A 24,761-nucleotide genomic window follows, 5' to 3' on the forward strand; every position below is an offset into this window, starting at 1 on the left:
AGGTACATGGTGTACTTCTACTTCTCTACAGTTCAGAGGTACATGGTGTACTTCTACTCCTCTACAGTTCAGAGGTACATGGTGTACTTCTACTGCACTACAGTTCAGAGGTACATGGTGTACTTCTACTCCACTACAGTTCAGAGGTACATGGTGTACTTCTACTCCTCTACAGTTCAGAGGTACATGGTGTACTTTTCCTCCACTACATGTATTTAATACCTTTAGTTACTTCACAGATGTGGATGAATGATGGTAAATGTAATCAAGTGTTAAATCAGACTTTAGTTCCACCTGGAGTAAATTCACAAGCTACCCTGCAGAATACAAAGCCATTCAAACTAGCTGCACCTTCACCAGCTTTGAGAACACTTTGATGATCAATCATTATAAAACATATCATATATATTATTCTGAGATGGACCAATCTGCACAAATACTACTTTTACTGTCTTTCACTATATTTTGATGAGAATACTTTTCTATTTTCACTTGAGGAACATTTTGAATGCAGGACTTTTACTGTAACAGAGTATTCCTACACTCTGAGTACTTCTACTTTTACTCAAGTACAAGATCTGAGTACTTCTACTTTTACTCAAGTACACGATCTGAGTACTTCTACTTTTGCTCAAGTACAAGACCTGAGTACTTCTACTTTTACTAAGTACAAGATCTGAGTACTTCTACTTTTACTAAGTACAAGATCTGAGTACTTATAATTTCACTACACGATCTGAGTACTTCTACTTTTACTCAAGTACAAGATCTGAGTACTTCTACTTTTACTCAAGTACAAGATCTGAGTACTTCTACTTTTACTCAAGAACAAGATCTGAGTACTTCTACTTTTACTAAGTACAAGATCTGAGTACTTATAATTTCACTCAAGTACAATATCTGAGTACTTCTACTTTTACTCAAGTACAATATCTGAGTACTTCTCCACCTCTGGTAGCGTATTAGCCTGAAATGATTGTCCCCTGCAATTATTATTATCCCTCATCGAGTTCGCTATTCAGCTCGCTAACGTTAGCTTAAACAAACGTAACATGCAACGTTAGCCTAACCTAAAATGCTCTTCTACGGCGTACCTTTCATGTGGCTTGTCAGCGCAGACTCTCCCATCGTTATGTTTGCAAACTTTGCAGGAGGCTACTCGTGGGCTTGACCCTCGTCTTAGCCATGGCTTGTATTTGTCTTCTGCTAGCCAACGCTCGTTGAAACTGCAACCTCCTGGCACACGGCCATCTATCTCTCATCAGAATGCCCAGGTCACACGTAACACAAACACTTGCAGGTCGCGCGCATAGCGCGGGAAGGCCGCAGCGGAGCTGTTTTATGTAGAAGCGAAGCAATTATTTTCTTTTAATCTAAAAAGCGAACTATTCAGTCAGACAGCAATTTATTGTAAAAGTAAAGCATTTACATTTTCAAGCACTTTATCTCAATTTCAAGCACCATTCCCAAAATTCAAGCACTTTCCCAACCTTGAAAACACCAACTTTGGCTCTTTCTCCGGCTACAAGCTCAATCTTCAAAAGAGTGAATGCTTCCCAATAAACACAACTGCACTACAGCTCCTACAATCCGATCTGCCCTTTAAAATATGCCACTCTGGTTTCACCTATCTTGGAGTAAAAGTAACTCGCTCATTGTCCGCCTTGTTCTCTGCAAACTTCGCTCCCCTCCTTGTTCAAATGAAATCAGATTTCCAGAGATGGGCTAACCTACCTCTATCGCTGCTAGGCAGGATAAATGCAGTCAAAATGAATAGCTTACCAAAATGTCTGTATTTGTTTCAGACAATCCCACTTTATTTACCTAAATCCTTTTTTAAAACTGTTAATCAAGCTGTCACTACATTCATCTGGGCAGGTAAGGTGCCCAGGGTCAGTAGATCCCTACTTCAACAATGCAAACTAAGTGGAGGTCTTGCGCTACCTAACTTCTTGTACTACTACTGGGCAGCAAACGTTCAAAAACTACCATTCTGGCTGTGTGCTCCAGATGTGCCATGGTGCCACCTGGAGGCTCACTCCCTCACCTTGACTTCGCTACCTGCTCTTATCTGCTCTTCTCCCCAGTCAAGCCTCTCTCGCTTTACTAGTAATCCCATAGTCCTTTCTACACTGAAGATTTGGTACCAATTTCGCAAGCACTTTAAGCTTTCCTCTGCATCCCTTCAGGGTCCAATCAATATGAACCATCTCTTCCCCCCATCTTTAATGGACGGTGTTTTCTCTCTCTGGAAAAGGAAAGGCATAAGGTCATTCCAAGACCTTTTTGTAAATGACACTTTCCCTAGCTTCCAGACCCTGGCTTCTAGATTCTCTTTACCAGCATCCCATATTTTTCGCTATGTTCAGGTCAGGCATTTTGGGAGTGTTCTGTGTGTCTGTTGTTTGTACTGTGATGTAATAAAAAAAATAAAAAAAGAATAAGAATGAAAAGGAAATAAAAATAAAAATCTACAATGTCCAAAGCACAAACCATCTCCTGGAAGTAGGATTTTAAAATACAACACAGACTTCTAAGAGTTTATAGATGTTGATAGAAGTGAGAACATCAGTAACTTTGACAGATTCCAAGTGCACTTTTCTGAAGCACCAGATCTTCAGCCTGTCCTAAGAGAAGTCTGTCAAACTCAGGTATACATTTACCATGCTTGTTAAATTGTGTTTCAAAAAATCACAGAGGCCAGAACTTTACTTTGTGCTGTGCTTATCTTATTATTGTGTTCAGCCTACACAAGAACCAGTTCTTCTGAATGGCCTATAACTGAAGAAGAAAATTCCAGAAGTATTTGACGAACTGCAAACTAATGGCATTCTTACGGAGAAGACCAGGCTTAAACTTGTCAAAGTTTTCATCTCTGACTTGGTGGAGAGGCATGGGTTGTAAGTATGAATGTGAAAATGTGAAATGTGTTTCTATATAATTGTTGCATTTAAGTGATATATTGGTTGTAAACAAAAAAATGTATTTGCTTGATACAAAAGGACATTCTTTATAACTAATTGCTCTATTATCACCTATTTGTAATATTTGTATGCTAGAACTTTTTGTATTCTTTTTTGAAAAATAAATAGCTCAGTTGCGAAGAATCTCATCACTATATTCCCTCAGCTGAAAGTCATTTACAACAATAGTTTGCTGAAGATTACGTTTGTTTTAACCAAGGTATAAGATTTGTAGGTGTGATTTTATGAATTATCTGTTCTGTCAACATTTGATGAATTAGAAAAATATTAATGTTTTTAAATGTTAACAATTATTTACTTAATGAGATATTGTGCTAATAAAATCCTTGTAAAATCCTTGTAAAATGTGCACATTGTGTGTTAGGGGCATGTAACACATTTTGTGTATCAAAATGATTTACACATAAATAAACACAACACGTGTTGTCCCTGAGCACACTCTGTAGCTGGGTTGAAATTCAACACATGTTGTGTCATTTTTGACACATCCCTTCTAAGAGTGTACAACAGACAGTAGAAAAATTATTTGCACCGGGGCCAATCACAACCTTGTTACTCCACTGATAAGCCCACAATTAGTATTGTAGAGTCTCGCTGTGATAAAACATACCTTGTCAGCGCTGTCATCTGCCCCCAGTCACGTGACTTTGTTTACAATCTGACAGCTGAAAAGCAAAGGAAAGCCCTCGGAGTCCGGTCCGGCTTCAAATGGCTCTGGTGATCATGTGCCTGCCTGGCTTTGGTGGCCAATCCTCGGGTCAATCTGTCCCCGGAAATGTCCCCGTTTTAAAAAATGCTTAAATTGATTTTGAGTTTTCTCATGGCAGTTAAAGTATAGGGGACAAACCAGGGGACTTTACTTCCTCTTGACACCATCGGTTATTTACAAAAAAAACACCTACATATAGGCTACTTGTTATTGTTATCTACTAATAGAAATATATAAAAGCATTTATTTTAATAAAATAAAAATGAAAGTCTGGGGCTCTCTGCTGGAACTGCTACCCCCGCGACCCGACCACGGATAAGCGGGAGAAGATGGATGGATGGATTTATTTTAATTGTGTAGCAGTCAGTTTATAATTCTGGCAGCACTGTTGAGCATTTTGAAAATGTATCTTCATGCCTCTGTGCAAGGCTTAGTCTTTCTATCTTTATAGCCACTGGTGTAAAGTAACTAAGTTCATAAACTCAAGTACTATACTTGGGTACAATTTTGAGATACTTGTACTTTATTTAAGTATTTTAATGTTTTGCTACTTTGTACTTCTACTCCAATACAGTTCAGAGGTACATGGTGTACTTCAACTCCTCTACAGTTCAGAGGTACATGGTGTACTTCTACTCCAATACAGTTCAGAGGTACATGGTGTACTTCTACTCCAATACAGTTCAGAGGTACATGGTGTACTTCTACTCCTCTACAGTTCAGAGGTACATGGTGTACTTCTACTCCAATACAGTTCAGAGGTACATGGTGTACTTCTACTCCAATACAGTTCAGAGGTACATGGTGTACTTCTACTCTAATACAGTTCAGAGGTACATGGTGTACTTCTACTCCTCTACAGTTCAGAGGTACATGGTGTACTTCTAGTCCTCTACAGTTCAGAGGTACATGGTGTACTTCTACTCCAATACAGTTCAGAGGTACATGGTGTACTTCTACTCCAATACAGTTCAGAGGTACATGGTGTACTTCTACTCCAATACAGTTCAGAGGTACATGGTGTACTTCTACTGCACTACAGTTCAGAGGTACATGGTGTACTTCTACTGCACTACAGTTCAGAGGTACATGGTGTACTTCTACTCCTCTACAGTTCAGAGGTACATGGTGTACTTCTACTCCAATACAGTTCAGAGGTACATGGTGTACTTCTACTCCTCTACAGTTCAGAGGTACATGGTGCACTTCTACTCCAATACAGTTCAGAGGTACATGGTGTACTTCTACTCCTCTACAGTTCAGAGGTACATGGTGTACTTCTACTCCTCTACAGTTCAGAGGTACATGGTGTACTTATACTCCAATACAGTTCAGAGGTACATGGTGTACTTCTACTGCACTACAGTTCAGAGGTACATGGTGTACTTCTACTCCACTACAGTTCAGAGGTACATGGTGTACTTCTACTCCAATACAGTTCAGAGGTACATGATGTACTTCTACTCCTCTACAGTTCAGAGGTACATGGTGTACTTCTACTCCTCTACAGTTCAGAGGTGCATTGTGTACTTCTACTCACTACAGTTCAGAGGTACATGGTGTACTTCTACTCCACTACAGTTCAGAGGTACATGCTGTACTTCTACTCCAATACAGCTCAGAGGTACATGGTGTACTTCTACTCACTACAGTTCAGAGGTACATGGTGTACTTCTACTCCTCTACAGTTCAGAGGTACATGGTGTACTTCTACTCCACTACAGTTCAGAGGTACATGGTGTACTTCTACTCCACTACAGTTCAGAGGTACATGGTGTACTCCTACTCCTCTACAGTTCAGAGGTACATGGTGTACTTCTACTCCACTACAGTTCAGAGGTACATGGTGTACTTCTACTGCACTACAGTTCAGAGGTACATGGTGTACTCCTACTCCTCTACAGTTCAGAGGTACATGGTGTACTTCTACTCCTCTACAGTTCAGAGGTACATGGTGTACTTCTACTCCACTACAGTTCAGAGGTACATGGTGTACTTCTACTGCACTACAGTTCAGAGGTACATGGTGTACTTTTACTCCACTGCATGTATTTAATACCTTTAGTTACTTCTCAGATCTGGATGAATGATGTGAAATCTAATCAAGTGTTAAATCAGACTTTAGTTCCACCTGGAGTAAATCCACCAGCTACCCTGCAGTCTACCAAGTCATTCAGACTAGCTGCTCCTTCACCAGCTTTGAGAACACTTTGATCAATCATTATAAAACACATCATATATATTATTCTGAAATGGACCAATCTGCACAATGACTACTTTTACTGTCGCTACTTTCACTATATTTTTGATGATAATAGTTTTCTACTTTTACTTGAGGAACATTTTGAATGCAGGACTTTTACACTCTGGTACTTCTACTTTGATTAAGTACAAGATCTGAGTACTTCTACTAAAGTACAATATCTGAGTACTTCTACTTTTATTATGTACAAGATCTGAGTACTTCTACTAAAGTACAAGATCTGAGTACTTCTACTTTTACTCTAGCACAATATCTATAATTATACCACCTCTGTTTTTAGCCTATGAAAAAAACTATTAGAAAACGAAGGCTAAAGCTAACGTTAGCAGATAGTGACAATGTATGCTAGCTAGCTAGCTCAACGATTCCTTAAATGATATTGCGACAGAAAAACTTTTCAGTTCACATCACGCTCTGCCGCTCTGCTCTGAACACCTGAACGGCCCGTTTTAACAGCTGTTCACCAGCAGCTCAGTCTGTGCCAGTGACTCCGCACAGTTAACGAACGCACCGTAGATAATGTAGCTGACCCTCATCCCGGAGCAGCAAAGTTTTTTTTTTAAAATAACACCATGCACCATGCGCGTCATGATGGCACATAACAGCTCGCGACCGCAGATTATTTCGACGATTAGATAAAATGTAAATTATATTTGACGCAACTTTAGTTACATTTCCATGACTTTTCCAAAACTTTGGGAAAAATATTGTTTTCCATAACTTTTCCAGGGCCTGGAATTTGCATTTTCAATTTCCATTTCCAGGTTTTCAATGACCGTACGAACCCTGTATTGTGCTTGTGTCTTTTCATCTGCTCCGTAAACTCCCTCACCGCTCTCTTTCCTTGATCGCCCTCTCTCACATACGGGAGAACACTTCACTGTCCCGCTTCATTGTAGGAGTTATGGAATACTAAATAAATAAGTGAAACGCACTCACACCTGAAACTCTCTCACACACTAAATGCTCTCCCACAGATATGGGATAGTGTGTTTTATATGTGTGTGTGAGAGCGTTTCAGGGATGAGTGCGTATCACATGTGTAAATGAGAGTGTTTCACATGTGTATGTGAACGGTATTTCTGAATAATGTCCTTAGCAGCCTCTCATATATAAGTGCCTTAATCACTTTTTCCAGTCGGCCATAGCCTTTTTGTATGAAGTAGTCATGTCACGGTCGTGAATGGCGTCAGTTATTCTTATAAATGTTCTTACCTCAAGGACGTGGAGCACAGCCTCACTTGCATGCCTTAACTTCTTGGGTGGGGCCATAGGTAATGGGAACATCTCTGGTAAAGCCTTCATCATGGCAATTGAGTGCTTTACTGTTGATAAAAGAACGTGTCATTCCGTTTCCTGCAGTCAGTTAATAAACAGACGTGGTCAGATAATAATCACCTTTGTCAAGCTGCGGAGGACTCATGAGCTTTTTGAAAACTCCATAAAACTGTGCCCTCTCACAAAAGATCCCCCACCGGGTCTTGAGTTCCGTTAAGAAGTGGGAGTTGCCTTGATTGAGGACCCACCGTAGTTCATCCATTAGCTAAGACAACGAGAGAGAAAATATATAGGAGAAACATTCAAATCTACATTCCAAGGGTTAGTAATTCGTCTCATAACTGAATTTCCAAAATAATATTCATATGTGTATAATGTGATTGAAATGGTCACTTAACAAAAAATATTACAGTGCACATAGAAATATGTGTTTTTTTGCAAATGTCACACACTATTTTTAAATACGTATTGTGGACCAATACTACTAACAAAATAATGTTGTGTGTATCAGAAGCACATTTGTGAAATGTGTTCTTTTTAAACAAGTATGCAGAATACATATTTGTATTCAATAAGCATATTTGAGTCATTCATTTATAAATAATGAGACAGATCTGATTTAATTGTCATACCATTTCTCATTTCAAATTTGGTCTAACGTTAACCGAATTAGGAAGCATAGTTGTACATACAACGAAAACATTTGCTGACATGATCCAGTTCTCCAAAGCAAGGATAAGCTTTAAGAATGTTGGAAGGCCTGTCCTGCTCCTTTGTAACATCAGAGTCGATGAAGGCCCTTCTCGCTTGGATTTCGAGGTCCAGGAGCTGAGCAACATCCATCTTGTTTGGTCTTGCCTTGGTTTTATACATCGCCTGTAGAGTCTTATAGTGTCTCGTCTGGGTCTGTGGGCTCTCAGTTTCTGATGCTAGAAAACATAAACCCCACTATTTTCATTTCTGATGTTAAAGCTTAAATGAGACATTAACACACAAACAGCCATAGTCACTGACACAGGGCAAACATAGATGAGTAATCTTGAATAAAAAAGGGTTCTAAAATAGCTTATTGATATTGTTACATTTTCTTGAAGAGATTGAACCATCTACTATTTCAATTTCTGTACTTACCACATAACTGTTCAGCCTCCGGGGCGCTGCATCGAGATGGTGGTGATCTCTCCAAGATCAAGGTGGATGCGGTGGATTCATCAATCTCATCAGTGGACGTCTCATGGCTGCTCTGAAAGCTTAAACTCCTAGGCCTCTATCTTGAAGGAGTTGAACCCTGCTTCTTTGTGGGGGTTGTCACATTCTGGACCCTTTTCAAAAGCTGTTTGTTCACAGTTTCCTTACAAGACACACACACAACAGGTTGCGTTATAACTCACATTAAACAAACTTGTATCAAACAAAATACACCATGCAAGCAGTTGCACAGAGCTCTTATTGAACTGGATAAAACACATCACTCCCAGTTTGATTGAGGAGGAGGAGGAGGAGGAGGAGGAGGAGGAGGAGGAGGAGGAGGAGGAGGAGGAGGAGGGAAACAACGAAGGTTGGGGGTGGGAATAGGGCTGAAATCACAAGTCCCATGAGAGGTACTCGGTCTACACAGGTTTCTCTCCTGGCCCTGTATAAAAGATGCATATATATATATAATTATATATATATATATATGTATATATATAATTAAATAAATAATCGTATTTACAATGAAAAGAACACTACACTGTGACAAAAATAATAATCAACACAACCAAAAAACTCCACTTCTTCAAATAACTGCATGATGACTAGGAAAGGCTTACTTGGTAACAGGTTTAAAGTCCCTCAAATGTTAGAATCTGGAATTACCTCATTTTCATCATGAGTGAGTCTCCAAATGGTTCTTCTGAAGAAGAAGTGCTCAGGCCCAGGAAGGAGATCACGCAAGTCCTCCTTAGAGAGGCTGGGCAGCATGTCTCTGCTTATATTAGCAGCTGAAAACAGATTTAACCACACAGTTAATAATAGGGCTGTCCCGAATACCATTTTTCGGGCTCCGAATATTCGGTGCGGAGAGATTTTTTTTTTTTTTTTTAAATAACTTTTTTTTTCATAACACGCTTCGAGACACCTGACAACACGCTGTTAAGCAGAAGCGCAGAAAGACCATACTATTACGATTTATATTTATTTTGTCTCAGTACTAGCATACATTAAAACTAAATGTGTCCTCTGCATTTAACCTAGCCGCAGTGCAGCGCCCGGGGAACAAATCTGGTTCCAAATTCCGTCTATAACGTTTTACAACCTGAAGATACAAAAACACATATTTCTGTTATAACAACAATACTTTTAATAACATAGCCGTAACAGTAGGACTAACAGTGTAGTACTTGTTACCGATACAGTAAAAAGTATTTAAATAAATGAAGAACGAAAAATAAATGAAAGAACTGTATGCCAATAATTGCTTTTGCCCCAGATGTTCCCACATTGCTCCTATTATTTTCACTATTCGGATACAATTGAAAAACTAATATAAAAAAACAATTCGGTTGCTTGCAACTATTTTCCAAGCAAAGTAAGAGCACGATTTTATCATGTGCAACGTTACTGTTTAAACGGCGGATAAAGCAGCTTCATCATGGCAACTTGACAACAGCTAAGCTAAGCTAGGCTACTTACAGCATCCAGGTGACTTTTCAGAGTTGTTGTGCCACCGTGGGAGGCCAGTTTCTTGTCGCATATTTGGCACACTGCCTTCTTCTTACCGTCGTCCAATTTAAAATGGTCCCACACAGCTGAAGTCTTCCATTTTGTGTTCAGGTGTGTGAAGCGAGGTGAAGCGAGGTGAAGCCTGCCGTTTGCGTTCGTGACTGTGAGTGAACGCGATGTCAGGAGCACAGGCTGAGATTGTATATATTTCCGCATTTGAACAGTGCAATTCAAAAGTATAAATATAGTATAAAAATATGGCAATTCGCCTTTATTGATAGTATACATTTCGAAAAAAATAATATTTTTTGGAAAAGAAATATCCGAATAATGAAATTGAAAACCGAATAGTTGGCCAACGAACGAATATTCGAATAGTCGAATATTCGGGTACAGCCCTAGTTAATAATAAGGTAAAAAGCAACTAATAACATATTTATCTAAATACATAAAATGAAAGAGTAATGTACATTTCTGGCTGGCTTCACAAGATTTTCTTTAACATTAAAACATGTATTGCACTTACTTATAATTGACATTTAAAAAAAATTGCTGTTACAATAGGCTCATCCAGAGTTAAAGTTATTTTGGCCAAATGAAAATAAAAAGGCACCAGGGAAATTAATAAACGAGGCAGGTTGTTAGGATAACTCCATAACACAAATGTGTAAAATCTCATAAGCTATAACAGTTATACATTTTTGGCATGTTTTATAGTACAATAAAACAAATCTTGATGTTTAAGAGCAAAGACAGTTAAACTTATTTTCAAAACAGTGTCTTTACCTTGAAATCTTTATTCAAATAAGCATAATTTAGTCCCAAGCCTGCTTATAGCCAAAGGACAGTGTACTTTCAATAGCCTGCACTATCATACAACTAAACAACGCATTTTGAAATGCTGTCTACAACAAAGAAGGGCGCCAAAGATGGCTATGCTAAATACTTTACTGTCAGTTGTGGAAGGCTCATTTGCTTCTTGACATTATTTCTGGCAATAATACAGTATCAACTAAAATGTTAACCACGATTTGTCATTTGTGCAGTTATTAACAGTTTACAGTAGATATTAGCTAAGTTAACACTAGATATGTAGCCAGCTAGCTAGCTTACTTTGCGTGCTAACTTGTTGTCCAACCGATTCAAATAATGTAAAGCTTGCTGGAGAGGTGCAGCATAAAATACACAATTACATTACCTTTTAATGCTGCAGTTGCTGTAGAATCAATGCCCGGATATGTGATATCTCTTCCATTTTCATCCATGGCGTAGTTAAATGTGAAATCACTTGCGGAGGTTCAGTCTTCTGCCTGAAGGAAAGCTAGCCAGCAACCCTGAAGCTAGGCGCACCTGACCTAACACACAACAGACCCTCTTCGCGGTTCCCATCGGAAGGTACCATTTATTAAAGAGGGGTGACAGAGATATTGTATATGTTGCAAATATTAGGAATATTAATAACTGATGCGGTCACAGGTAACATTTCAAACATCTGTTTCTAGATGCACATCATTCCGCAAGTTATTCCCAGGCATTATTATGACGTGTATATATATATATAGGAACATGACTCACCGGCCTCCCCCATACAGCTAGAGAATGTGATAAACCCACTTCATTAGTTCTTTTCCCCAACGTTTACATGGCCTGCTGCAGAAACGTTTTAATAACTTTAACTTTTGGAAGATTTCACGATGCTTTGGCAGTGTGTTATCTGCTGCGTTTTTATAACTTTTTCACTGAAATTATTATTGAGCCATATTAATCGCCCTGGGGGGTGGCATTGGGATATTCTTTTTTTTAATCCTCTGGAGCAGAGAGAGGAGCTGTGGATTATTGTTATTGATTAATGCATCAGTGTTTTTTAGGGTCAAAAACACGAAACTCACAACTTAAAATGAAAGTGTTTAGTTTATTTAATAAAAGAGCACATGTTCAATGTGAAAAGTGACAGTAGAGATAGATTAGTTGCAATTTTGTGCTATATTTATATATATAAAATATATATTTAATTTTTTAAACACCTTGAATTTCAGGGGGGGCGCGGGGCGCAGCGCCCCTCCAAGACAATGGTAGGGGAAACACTGCTTAGGATTTGTTATTAGCAGATGCAAATGTTAGCTGTTTGGATTCCAGATGCGTTTTGCATTATAGTTTGTACGTGTACATAAATCATCTGTATCTTTGTATAATACTGGGTCTTTCTTTCAGGTTGTTTAATTGTTTAATGTTAATTACATAACATGTTATCAGCCATTTAGGTGTTTATCAACGCTGTTTATGTTTGCTAAATGCCCTTGGCCTGAAAAATGTTACCGACTTTAACTTTTCAAATGAGATGTTTGCACATAGTGCTGCTCAATCACTTTAGCTTGCTGAAGAATAATACATGCTGAAAAGAATGTTCTTAATGCAGTAGTTTGACTTGGCTGGTACTGTTATTTCTGTATACTGCATTTCATATATGGACATACTTAATTGATGTACTAGGTTTTAGACTGACCATAAAACAATAAATTTCATTTGGTCATTATCTGTTTTTAATATGTTAAGAGATGAAAAAGGATAGGATGCTTGTAATAAGATATTCTGACTTTGAAAAAGCAGTTTTCTACTTATCAGTGTTGATCTAATCAACCCACTCTCTTCAGTCTGCGTACAAATGACACGACTTTACACAAAACATGAAATGCAATAGATACGCTAAAGTCCGATTGTGCGTGCCTAACTGCCTATCATACGCCAACTATTCCCATTGAGTTCTGAGTCCGAGTTTTGCGTGCATATGAGATACGGATGGATACGGTCGGGTCTGAGAAGACCGGAAGCTGTGTTGTCCATAAAAACATGTTATTACTCAATATCAAGCGAGAGTGGGTTGGTTTTTCATCATCATGTCTTCATATCTGCCCTTGTTGATGTTTCATAAACTACTGAGTATAGTACGTCTAATATTTAAAAAAGACATACTGTAGTATAGTATGTAAAAAACGATAAAGTATAGTATTTCGCATAATTAAAAAAACTACAGAGTACAGTACATCATATATTTAAAAAACTACATAGTATAGTATGTCGAATATTTCAAAAAACGACATAGTATGTCGAATATTGCAAAAAACGAAAACATAGTAGGCCTATGTTGAATATTTAAAAAAATATACATAGTACAGTATGTCGAATATTTCATAAAAACGACATATTATAGTATTTCACATATTTAAAAATACTACAGAGTATAGTACGTCTAATATTTAAAAGACGACACATTTTAGTATGTCGAATATCTCCAAATAACGACAGAGTATAGTATGATGAATATTTCTATATCCCTTACTTTTAGAGTTTGCTACACCAATATCGTAATGCAACCTAGAATTAGATTAAACCTTTGTTGTGTATGTTGGGTTTGGGATACCTTTACATCCAGCTCAGGCTTCAATGGTTCTCTTTTTATCTGCTGTTTAATTTTTTGCTAATTAACAGCGCTCAATGGTGGGTTGAAATGATTAGATATCAATTTTAAAAAGGTCTATTAACCTCTTGATCTAATTATAATTTAAACACAGTTGTGTTTGTCTTAAAGGTGGGGTAGGTAAGTTTGAGAAACCGGCTCGAGATCGCTAGAATTTGAAAATACACAACCGGAGAAAATCTGCCACTTCCTTACAGAGCCCCTCCTCCAACACACACGAACGCGCACATGACCAATGAGGGCACGAGATCAGTTTGTGCCCCGATGGAAGGCTGACAGGCAGGTAGGCCATCCAGTTACTTTAGCCGGCCCGGCTAAACGGATTGGTTGTACTTTTTACAGTATTACGGCTTCTACAGATGACATTTTTTTATGGATTTTTTGTCAAAGCACTTCAGATATTCATTGCTATCGGGATGTTAAGAGCATTCCATGGAATATAACAAAAAGTGTATCTCGAGCCAGTTCCTGAAACTTACCTACCCCACCTTTAAGTTAATTGTGAAGAAGAAATATGAATGTGGTTGTAACCTCAACATGCATATATATATATATAATAGGGAATAATCGTATGCACCGTTAACACTAGAGTACTTAAACACCTACACACTTTAACTAAAGTGAGGTTTTGAATGCAGGATGTTTACCGGGTTATTTTCACACTCATTTTTACGTTTATTTCAATAACTTTGTTGAGGTTGTTTTGACCTTTATTTGTATCTCACTGAACATAGTCCCTGCATGACTGTGAACTGGTTCAGCTGGTAAGGCTGGTTATGAATCAAGAGGAGGAGCTGCACACAGGTGAGGGTGTTCAAGTCCAAATAAGAAGTCAGAATGCCAGACTCCATTTTACAGCTCGTCGGAGCAGGAGGAGAACAGGGTGAGTGTTAACACCAGGATCTGCTTTCTAACACATTACTCTGTTTTACTGGATGTCAGAACATCAGCGTCCTAGAGTCCAAAGAGACTTCTACAAGTGGTGTGAACTGGTTTTATTTCCTGTTTTCTGATTCATCAAAGCAACATAACATGCGACAGCCCAGCGCAGTCAAACTGGGGAGCGGCCTGTCTGAAGTCTGTCTGATTTGATGTATTTGAACCAAGTGTTAAACTTTCCTGTCGGCTCCCAGACCGTAGTGGAGGAAGCAGGGGTGACTCTGCAGTCTTCCAGGGCAGAAGCAACAAACTGCGGGTTCAATAACCCACTTTTCAATAAGGCTGACAGGCGAGCTCTTCTTTGGGAGGCCGTTGCATTTATTAAGGTCTTTGTTACAGATCTAACTTTGAAGACACTCGACAGACCTTTGCTGCTGTTTCGTTCACTTCAAAAACACACACCACCGTGACCCTAATATCATAACACAAGTTTATTATTATGATGGTTATGATTGAAACGTGTGTGTGTGTGTGTGTGTGTGTGTGTGTGTGTGTGTGTGTGTGTGTGTGTGTGTGTTCAGTGTTACTGGTGTATCTCTCAGACTGGAGAAGATGAGTGGTTTAAAAGATGAGGAAGAGGACACATCTTCAGTCTCCAGCTGTCTGTCTCTGAAGAGTGACGGGTCTAAAGGGGAACCTCCAGACTTCAGTAAAGAACCTGGACCCTCGGACACAAAGTAAGAGTTTCTGCTGTAACCCGACCTGAAGAGGATCCAGTTGTGATGTTATCTGATAATCTAACCTGTTCTTTAATGATCACAGTAAAGAAACGTAGTAACAGTACAGTAACAAAGTTTAAACTCTTGATCCCTGGCATCATCAGCGATAGTAAATAATCTACATACAGACAGAAGTCAAAATGTGCTCTCTGAATGAACTAATGATGTTTAAAACATGTGTTTTTTCCACAGACAGAGAGCAGAGTCTCCAGTCCCCAGCTGTCTGTCTCTGAAGAGTGACCGGTCTATAGGGGAACCTCCATACTTCAGTAATGAACCTGGACCCTCAGACACAAAGTAAGAGTTTCTGCTGTAACTGTAGTGTAACTGTAGTGTAACTGACAAGTGTAACCGGTGTGGTGAAGCGGTCTCTGCGTTGTGTTGATAATGGACGAGACCCGAGCCAGCGTGAAGTTGAGACGATCTCTGTTTATTGACTGACAACAGATAAAACGATCAGTTTTACACGAATTTCCCTCACAGTGACTCCTCTCACGTGGAACGTTTACAAAAAGGACAGAGGAAACATGGGACACAATATATAGGGGGGGAAAGTCCTCACAACAATAAACTCCTGAGCACAGCGACCACACTTCAGAGGTTCCGCCCACTGATCTCCGACCTTGCCAGGTATTTAACATTCAATAAAATGAAGAACACAGAATAAAATAATATAAAACACAGAATTTGTGTGATTATACAAAATGAAATGAAATAAACCCCACTGAATATTTACATCTGTTACACTCTCCCCCCTAGAATTACACAAAATTCTGAGCACCAAAACAATCCACACATAAAACACATCGGCCATGAAATACACAAACAAAGTGTATCAGCAATATAAACTTCCTACTGAAAGGATAAGAGAATCAGAGCATTACCCGGCGCCTAGCAATAACTGACACCCTCTAGACAAAGTGAGATGGCTTATACATCACACATACAGCCAAACCATGTGGATACACGAAAGAAAGTGTGACATACAGCAGCAGAGTTAACCAAAAACATTCCTTTGTCACAAGAAAAAAACATTATACATATAATAACAATAAAACAAAACGTCAATCCTATGCCACCCCAATTTCTCACACGTGGATAACAGCACCGGGGCCTGAATCAACCCCTAGAACAGACTCAAGTTGTGTCATGGACTCAATCAGACGACACACTGGCCTAAAGATTCTGACAAACCGAGAGGCAAGCCCTCCATTGGCAGTCGGACACTGCTGTTGACCAGGATGGGCAGTCAGTGACTGTGAGAGGGGAACAGGGATTGGGGCAGGAACATCCAAAGCAGGGGAAATTGCCAGAGAGGGAGACAGTGGACACTAGGGCTGCACGATTTTGGGGAAAAAATCTAATTGCGATTTTTCTGACAAATATTGTGATTCGATTTGCGATATCTGTTTTTAAGCGACCCAACGGAAGTTTATTGTAAAATGCGGCCATATCTCCGGCTAGGTCGCATCAACATGCTCCCATCTCTAGCACCCCCGCAGCCCGAGCTACGAGTGAAAGAACTAAACTTACATGAAACTTCCGTTGGGTTGCTTTAAAGTCGAGCTTCAGTTTCACCCTGTGATAGAAACATATGATGGAGCATCACTAACCTGACTCAGAGGGTTCACCAAACCATCTAGGAAAGCTCCATTGGAAGCCATTTGGAAAGGGCAGGCACTTCCAAAGATACTTGGCAGGTGATTGGATCAATCTGTCCATCACCTTCTATCATGGGCCACTTCTGATTGGTTAACAATGGCTAGTACATGTGGAGCACAGCACTTCTGATTGGTGTGGATGACTGACACACAAGAAGAAGAGAAAAAGTTTAGAAAAAATCGCAGGCTTTGCGATTTGATAATCGCATCATTTCAAATCGCAATTTCGATTTAAAATCGATTAATCGTTCAGCCCTAGTGGTCACTCTGAACTAACTGAGCCATCAATGGAGGACTGTTCGTGGACCCATGGGTTGGGTATCGTTTGAATTTCCATTGAATTCCATTGAATTTCCAACTTTTACACAGGTTAGTTTACAGTAATATTCACATTAATCAGTCTGTTTATATTCACTGCTATGTAACTGTAACCTGAGAACCACTGAAGCTACAACAGTCCAACTTTTAAAGGAACCCCCCCCCATTTAAAAACAGTTCTTGTTGAGAAAAACAAGCATCAATCGGGTGCACTGTAAGCAGAATTACTAGAGACTAGATCTAGGGGGTACAAACTCTAAACACCCATATGATTTGAATAATTAAATAAGTATGTGAACATAACCAGTAACCTACCATAGCCAATAACAAATACATGTAACGTATTTTATTTTTGCTGTTCATTCATATCTTATTTTACTATTTTATTTGTGCATATTTTTTTATCTCTCCAGTTTAAAACGATATGTCTGGTTTACTGTCCTATAGTATACATTGGAATGATTTCAAACCTGTTTTATCCCAATAATTAAAAAGGAGTGCCTTGGAAATATGTGTTTACATAAATTGTGATCAAAACGTTTGAGACCCACTGAGATAACTTGGACTATCTAAACACTCAGAGTCCTTTACCTCACTGAGCTGAAGTTATCAGCCTCAGTCTGACTGGAGAGGACTCTCCCTCCACATCATTGTAGAAACATCTTCTTCTTCCGTTAGAGCAGCTAGCACCAGATGCTAATAACAACAGCGCTGGTACCGGTGCACCCTCCCTTTCTCCCTCGCTCGCTCCCATGCTCTCACTTTGGCTGTGAGCTGCGGGTGCCAGATAAGCCAACATCCCCCATTTTCATCACTTACAGCGCCCATCGTACAGGGCAAATGAAAAGTGTTACCGGGGTGAAAAGGGTGTGACATTTACTTAATTATGAATGTTGTTACATCAAGTCCGAAAATTAGGATGAGCACCAACAGTCAAAACATTTTTTTCCCTTCCCAGAGCTGTCAGCGCAGCGCCTCCACAGATCTGACGCCCTAGGCGAACATCTATAATGCCAGTGCGATGGGCCGGCCCTGGTCTCAGGTTACGCTGTAGGAAGTGTAGGTACAACGCTACATTTCCCGCAGTCATACAGTAGGCTACGGAGAGCGGCGAGAAACATTTCCTCAGGCATCGAAAAGCGGAACCGAAATTCACATTCCTAAATGATAACGTTGGAATCGAAATGTTGGAACCGGTTCTGAACCGGAACCAGTTCTCGGTACCCAACCCTACCCATGAGGCAGTGCATCTATCTGACCAGCCAACAGCACTCGAAAGGGAACCAGCAAGAGACGCTCCGGCAGCAGCATCTGTAGTATCCAACTCAGAGATCGCAGTCTTGTGCAAATCAGTTGCAGGGGGAACATCGGCCAAGCTAACAGTCGGCATGGACAAAGGAGCAGGACTGCCATTTGAGGCCTCTTCCAGGGGCAGGAAGTCAACCTGGAGCAGCAGGTTCCGATGGACAACACGTTCATTCCCTTCTCGATCCTTGATCCGGTATATATGCAAGGCAGGTTTTGAGGCCACCATGGTAAATGACCATCCAATTGTCAGAAAGTTTACGTTTCCCCCTGGCTCCTTTGTTCGCCAGCAGCACCCTGTCACCAAGAGACAGGGGATGACCTCTGACCCGTTTATTGTACTGGTCACATTGATGTCGTTGCTCAGCAGTGCTGTTCTTTTGAGCCAGCACCATGGCGCAGTGAAGGTCATCCAAAAGGGATTTGACATAAGCGTTGTGTCATCATGCAATATATTCTTGAAACGAAGGTCAACCGGCAGTCTGGGGACCCTCCCGAACATCAAATAGAAACGCGCAAACCCAGTGGTCTCATGAAAGGTACAGTTGTACACAAAAGTCATGGTCTGGACCATTTGTGGCTATTTCTGTTTGGAACGGAGGGGTAGAGATCTCAGCATGTTGCCCAGGGTGCGATTAAACCTTTCGGGCGGAGAAAGTGTGCGGGGCTGACCTTGATGACCAGCATGGTCATGAACACCAGCCAATGCATCTGCTTTCAGAATCTCAGGCACAACAAACTGGAACTTGTTGTGTTTCGTCAGAGGGTTCTTTGTGACCCTATAAACTAAAGGCTGCCGTTCGTGAGTGTCAGTCTTTCCCACTGCTTAAGAATTATCAGAGTTTCCAAGCTCTCATTGCAGCGTTCACGTCTAGAAGGCCTGCGTTTCCTGTCAACATAGAGAACAACCCGTGAGATGACTGGGTCCTGTTGTTGGTGAGACCGGAGGTCAGCAAGAGACAAAGATGGCAACACATCCTGGCCAGGAAGCTCCAATGAGGTAAGATGACCGGCTAGAGAGGACGCATATTGGCCGGGGGCAGAAGCCCACTCATCGAATGAGTAGAGGAGACATCCTCACTGGACATTGAGACATCAAGGGCCGACGAGGTCAATGGGTGTGTCAGTGATTGTGGCTAGCAGGTGAGACGGAAGGAGTCCTGCACGAATTTGTCACTGACATCACAGGCCCGGTCCAGCAACTCAGAGTAAGGCTCGAGCAACAACTGTTCTCTCAAAGGCTTCACAAACGGTTCCCTACTGAGAGCATCTGCAACCACATTCAGCCTACCAGGAATGTGTTTGATCTCAAAGGAGTACGGCGCCAATTTGGAGACCCAACGCTGCTCACATGCATCAAGTTTGGGTTTGGTCAAGATGTATGTTGAGAGGATTGTTTTCTGACCAGACAGTGAACCTGTCATTCAGCCAATGACTGAATTTATCACTGTAAATCAAATAAATACAAGAAAAAATAAACATAAAAAGGAGGTGTTTAGAGCTCAGATATCACTTGTGTTATCGGTTTCCATCTTCTCTCAAATGTTTCTAGTTTTGCTGTAGTTTTTTCCATAATAAAGACCTTTGTACTCAGTCTCTCCATTGCGTGATGTTGGGGGTTGTGGTTTCAACCTCGAGATCGTGATCATTTCCCTTGCTATCAGGAGTAGAACTCTCAATAAGTAGCTCATCTCTGTCCATCAGATCCTCAGGTATTTTCCCGAGAATATACAGGTTTGGTTCAAGATGTAAGGCAAGGAAAGGCAAGTTTATTTATATAGCACTTTTGGACATGGACAAGTTGTTCCAAATCCTGCTGTGACATTAGTCTTTTAATCCTAGATATGTTCTTTAGGTGATAGTAGGCTGATTTAGTAACTGTTTTAATGTGACTGTTGAAACTCAGGACAGAGTCCATGACTACACCTAGATTTCTGGCTTTATCTGTTGTTTTGAACATTGCAGACTGAAGCTCAGCGCTAACTTTTATACGTTCTGCCTCCGCTCCAAAAACCATTACCTCAGTTTTATCTTTGTTTAATTGGAGAGTCATTGATTTGTTCAATGCACTTACTGAGTGTTTGAATTGGAACATAGTCTTGTGGTGAAATGGTTACGTACATTTGTGTGTCATCTGCATAGCTATGGTAACTTATTTTGTTGTTCTTCATTATCTGAGCCAGTGGTAGCATGTAGATGTTAAAGAGAAGAGGCCCCAAGATGGAGCCTTGAGGAACCCCACATGTCATATTTGTCAACTCAGATGTGTATTTACCTATAGAAACAGAGTTGTTTCTGTCCTTTAAGTACGATTCAAACCAATTTAGAACTGTTTCCGAAAGTTGAATTCCTGAATTGATATTAGGTGGACATAGTATTTTAAAGATGTTTATTAATAATAGTGATGACCTGGTGTTTAGCATTAGCAGATATAATAGAGTTTTGTGTGATTACATGTCGAGTCAATGCAAAGACCCAGATCCGTGCCTGGCAACACCAAGAAAGTGAAGAGGTGAAATTCGTGTCACCTGCGTATTCCTGCAGCGTGACACATTTCATCTTTCATTTCATTTAATTTGTATTTGTTCCATTCATGGTATGCACAGATTAATGTATAACACATATTTACAAAACACGTCTCTATAAACACACCTTTGACCGAAAAGGAGCAGGGAGCAGAAAATAATCTTCTATGACCTGCCCCTTTCTAAAAACATAAATAGATGGTCTGTCCTTCATATGTTCTTATTCACAGCCACACATCACAGCATCGTAGGATAATAAGAGAAACACAAACACGAACTAACAAAAATACTTAGTTCCCACTTGACAGTTAACGGAAAGAAACAAAACAACAACAACAACAACAACACCAAAACATCACATGAACAAGGAAAAGTGCAGCACCCTCACCTGAGTCCTACTGGAGGAGAGTCTTGAGTGAGACGTTTGTGACGCTCTGCCCATTGGTGAGAATCAGCTCCACTAATGTAAAGTGTTCATCTCCACAGAGGGAAGAGGAAGAGTGGTGGTCCTGTGGAGGGGCAGCTGTCCAGCTGTGCTCTGTGTCAGGACGTCCTGAAGGATCCAGTCTCTACCAGCTGTGGACACTGGTTCTGCAGACAGTGCATCACCTCATACTGGGAGCAGAGACCTCCATCAGGAGACCCCTCCTGTCCCCAGTGTGGAGAAAGATCCAGAACCAGAGCTGGACTGCAGACAGCCAGTCAGACCAGAACTGTCCGAGGTAAGAGGCCGAACACACGCAGCATCTTATTCCTCTTCCTGGTTCCTTTGTTTCTGAATAGGTGTACTGTTGTAGAGCAGAGACAGTAAGCTGTTTATACAACATTTAAACTCAGTCTGGTTGTTGTTGTTTTATTGTTATAATTAGATTCTCTGAGCATTTTCCTCATTCTCTCACGTTTCCTTCTCTTCCAGCAGATAGTGGTCTGCAGAAGGTTCTAGATGAACATAGGCTCAGTCTGAGGAGGAGATGTGAACGTGTGACTGAAGGAACTGATCAAAGTGAAACCCTCCTCAACAGGATCTTCACTGAGCTCTACATCACACAGGGCCAGAGTGAAGAGGTTAATACCCAGCATGAGGTGAGGCAGCTGGAGGCAGCTTCCAAGAAGAAGCCCCTCCATGACACTCCAATCAAGTGCCAGGACATCTTTAAAGCCTTACCTGACCAACAGACTCTCATCAGATCGGTCCTGACCAACGGAGTCGCTGGAGTTGGAAAAACCTTCTCAGTGCAGAAGTTCACTCTGGACTGGGCCGAGGGTTTGGGAAACCAAGATGTCAGTCTGGTGATCCCGCTCTCCTTCAGGGAGCTGAACCTGATCAAAGGTGAGCAGTACAGTCTTCTCAGGCTGCTCCATGTTTTCCATCCAACCTTACAGAAGGTCACAGCAGAGCAGCTGGCTGTCTGCAAAGTGCTGCTCATCTTTGACGGCCTGGATGAAAGCAGACTTTCTCTGGACTTCAGAAACAATGAGGTTGTGTCTGATGTCTCACAGCAGTCATCAGTCAACGTGCTGCTGACAAACCTCATTAGGGGGAAGCTGCTTCCCTCGGCTCTCATCTGGATAACTTCCAGACCTGCAGCGGCCAATCAGATCCCTCCTGGGTGTGTGGACAGGGTAACAGAAGTACGAGGCTTCACTGACGCCCAGAAGGAGGAGTACTTCAGGAGGAGATCGAGTGATGAAGACCTGTCCAGCAGAATCATCTCTCACATCAAGAGCTCCAGGAGCCTCCACATCATGTGTATGATCCCAGTCTTCTGCTGGATCACTGCTGCAGTTCTGGACCACATGTTGACTACAGACCAGAGAGGAGAGCTGCCCCAGACCCTCACTGACATGTACTCACACTTCCTGCTGGTCCAGACCAAGAGGAAGAAGCAGAAGTATGAAGAGGGACATGAGACGAGTCCACAGCAGCTGACGGAGGCTGACAGGGAGGTTCTTCTGAAGCTGGGGAGGCTGGCGTTTGAACATCTGGAGAAAGGAGACATCATGTTCTACCAAGAAGACCTGCAGCGCTGTGGTCTTGGTGTCACCGAGGCCTTGGTGCACTCAGGAGTTTGTACACAGATCTTCAAAAGAGAGAGTGTGATCTTCCAGAAAACAGTCTACTGCTTTGTTCATCTGAGCATTCAGGAGTTTCTGGCTGCAGTCTACGTGTTGCACTGTTACACCAACAGAGACACAGAGGTACTGAAGGACTTCCTGCAGGGAGACTATAACAACAGCAGTGTTCAGGATTACCCATCCCTGGATGTCTTGCTGAAGGGAGACGGGGACGAAGACAATGATAGCAGTGATGATGATAACCCATCCCTGAAGGACTTCCTGCAGAGAGACTTTAACAACAGCAGAGATCAGGATTACCCATCCCTGGATGTCTTCCTGAAGGGAGCCATGGAGAAATCCCTCCAAAGTGAAAATGGCCACCTGGACCTGTTTGTCCGCTTTCTCCACGGCCTCTCTCTGGAGTCCAACCAGAGACTGTTAGGAGGCCTGCTGGGTCGCACAGACAACAGACCAGAACCCATCCAGAGAGCCATCAACAACCTGAAGAAGATGAGAAGTTCTTCCTCTCCTGACAGGAGCATCAACATCTTCCACTGTCTGACAGAGATGAAGGACCTCTCAGTACATCAGGAGATCACAGAGTTCCTGAAGTCAGAGAACAGAACACATTATCTCTCTGATATCCACTGCTCTGCTCTGTCCCACATGCTGCAGATGTCAGAGGAGGTTCTGGATGAGTTTGACGTGAATAAGTACATAACATCACAGGAGGGACGATGGAGACTGCTTCCAGCTGTGAGGAACTGCAGGAAGGCCAAGTAAGTCCAGATGTGATTAACTTTATAAACTAATGTTGATCAAGGACTTGAGAGGTTTCTCAGCATGTGATCAGACCACACAGCAGGACTTAGAGTTATCACAGAAACATGTTATTATTACTTTCTTTGCTTTTCTCTTTAAGAAAATATTCACAAAGCATACATAACAGAACACAATCGGGTAATCAGGGAGGGAAACAGACAGAAAGCAGACAGGCAGGAAACGGGGGTGAACACTTTACACAATAAAACAGGAAACCCAAAGACAAGAAAAACACCAACACAGACAAAACTACAAACGTGACATAACATGAGAATCGTGACAGAACCCCCCCCCTCAAGGGACGGATCCCAGATGTCCCAAAAAAAAAAAAAAGGTCCAGCAGGGTGGGTTGAGGGGGACCGGAGGGAGGACACCTAACTAGGGCCAAGAAAGGGTGGGTGGAGGGGGTCTGGAGGACGGGCCTCGGGCGGACGGCCCAGGGGAAAGGCAGAGACCAAGGAGGGGGTCTCGGGCGGAAAGCCCGGGGGCAAGGCAGAGACCAAGGAGGGGGTCTCGGGTGGACGGCCTGGGGGCAAGGCAAAGTTTAAAAAGGGGCGAAGGCCATAGCGGGCAAACTCAGGGGGCCGAGCATGAGGGCGAAAGCAGCGGCAGGAAGAGTCAGGGGGCCGGGCCCGAGGACGAAGACCGCGGCACTCAGGGGGCCGGGCTCGAGGGCGAAGACCGCGGCTCTCAGGGGGCCGGGCTCGAGGGCGAAGACCAGACAGCTCCGGAGGCCGGGCAGGACCCGGTGTCGGCCGAACAGGAACCGGAGCCAGTGGGACAGGCTTCGGCAGGATCCCCCACCGAAGAGGACCAGGAGTTGGCAGGACCCCCGGCGAGACAGGTGATGGTGGGGCCTCCAACGGAACAGGACAAGGGGTTGGCAGGACCCCCGGCAGAAGAGTTGTCGGCGGGACCCCCAGAGGAACAGGACATAGGATTGGCAGGACCCCCGGCAGGAGAGCAGTCGGCGGGACCTCCAACGGCACAGGACACAGGGTT

The 24,761-nt window shown here is 41.8% G+C and overlaps 2 protein-coding genes across 4 annotated transcripts in view; both read left to right on the forward strand.

The window, feature by feature from the left end:
• Positions 1 to 23,720, forward strand: part of LOC117449519 (protein NLRC3-like) — a 57,645-nt gene extending 33,925 nt beyond the window's left edge. Inside the window, exons 1-5 of one of the 3 annotated variants that reach the window (XM_071203692.1) lie at positions 14,267 to 14,295; positions 14,894 to 15,028; positions 15,263 to 15,367; positions 21,366 to 21,601; positions 21,796 to 23,720. In XM_071203692.1, the coding sequence (XP_071059793.1) occupies positions 14,904 to 15,028; positions 15,263 to 15,367; positions 21,366 to 21,601; positions 21,796 to 23,720 (2,391 nt within the window). In that variant the 5' untranslated portion in view covers positions 14,267 to 14,295; positions 14,894 to 14,903. Of the gene's footprint in view, positions 1 to 14,266; positions 14,296 to 14,872; positions 15,029 to 15,262; positions 15,368 to 21,365; positions 21,602 to 21,795 lie in introns of those variants that run through there. The other 2 variants (XM_071203690.1, XM_071203691.1) reach the window with 2 other exon arrangements.
• Positions 1 to 24,761, forward strand: part of LOC117449047 (protein NLRC3-like) — a 74,559-nt gene that overhangs the window by 29,834 nt on the left and 19,964 nt on the right. The window lies entirely within an intron of this gene.

The sequence above is a fragment of the Pseudochaenichthys georgianus genome, chromosome 7 (assembly GCF_902827115.2).
Source record: "Pseudochaenichthys georgianus chromosome 7, fPseGeo1.2, whole genome shotgun sequence".
Taxonomy (NCBI): domain Eukaryota; kingdom Metazoa; phylum Chordata; class Actinopteri; order Perciformes; family Channichthyidae; genus Pseudochaenichthys; species Pseudochaenichthys georgianus.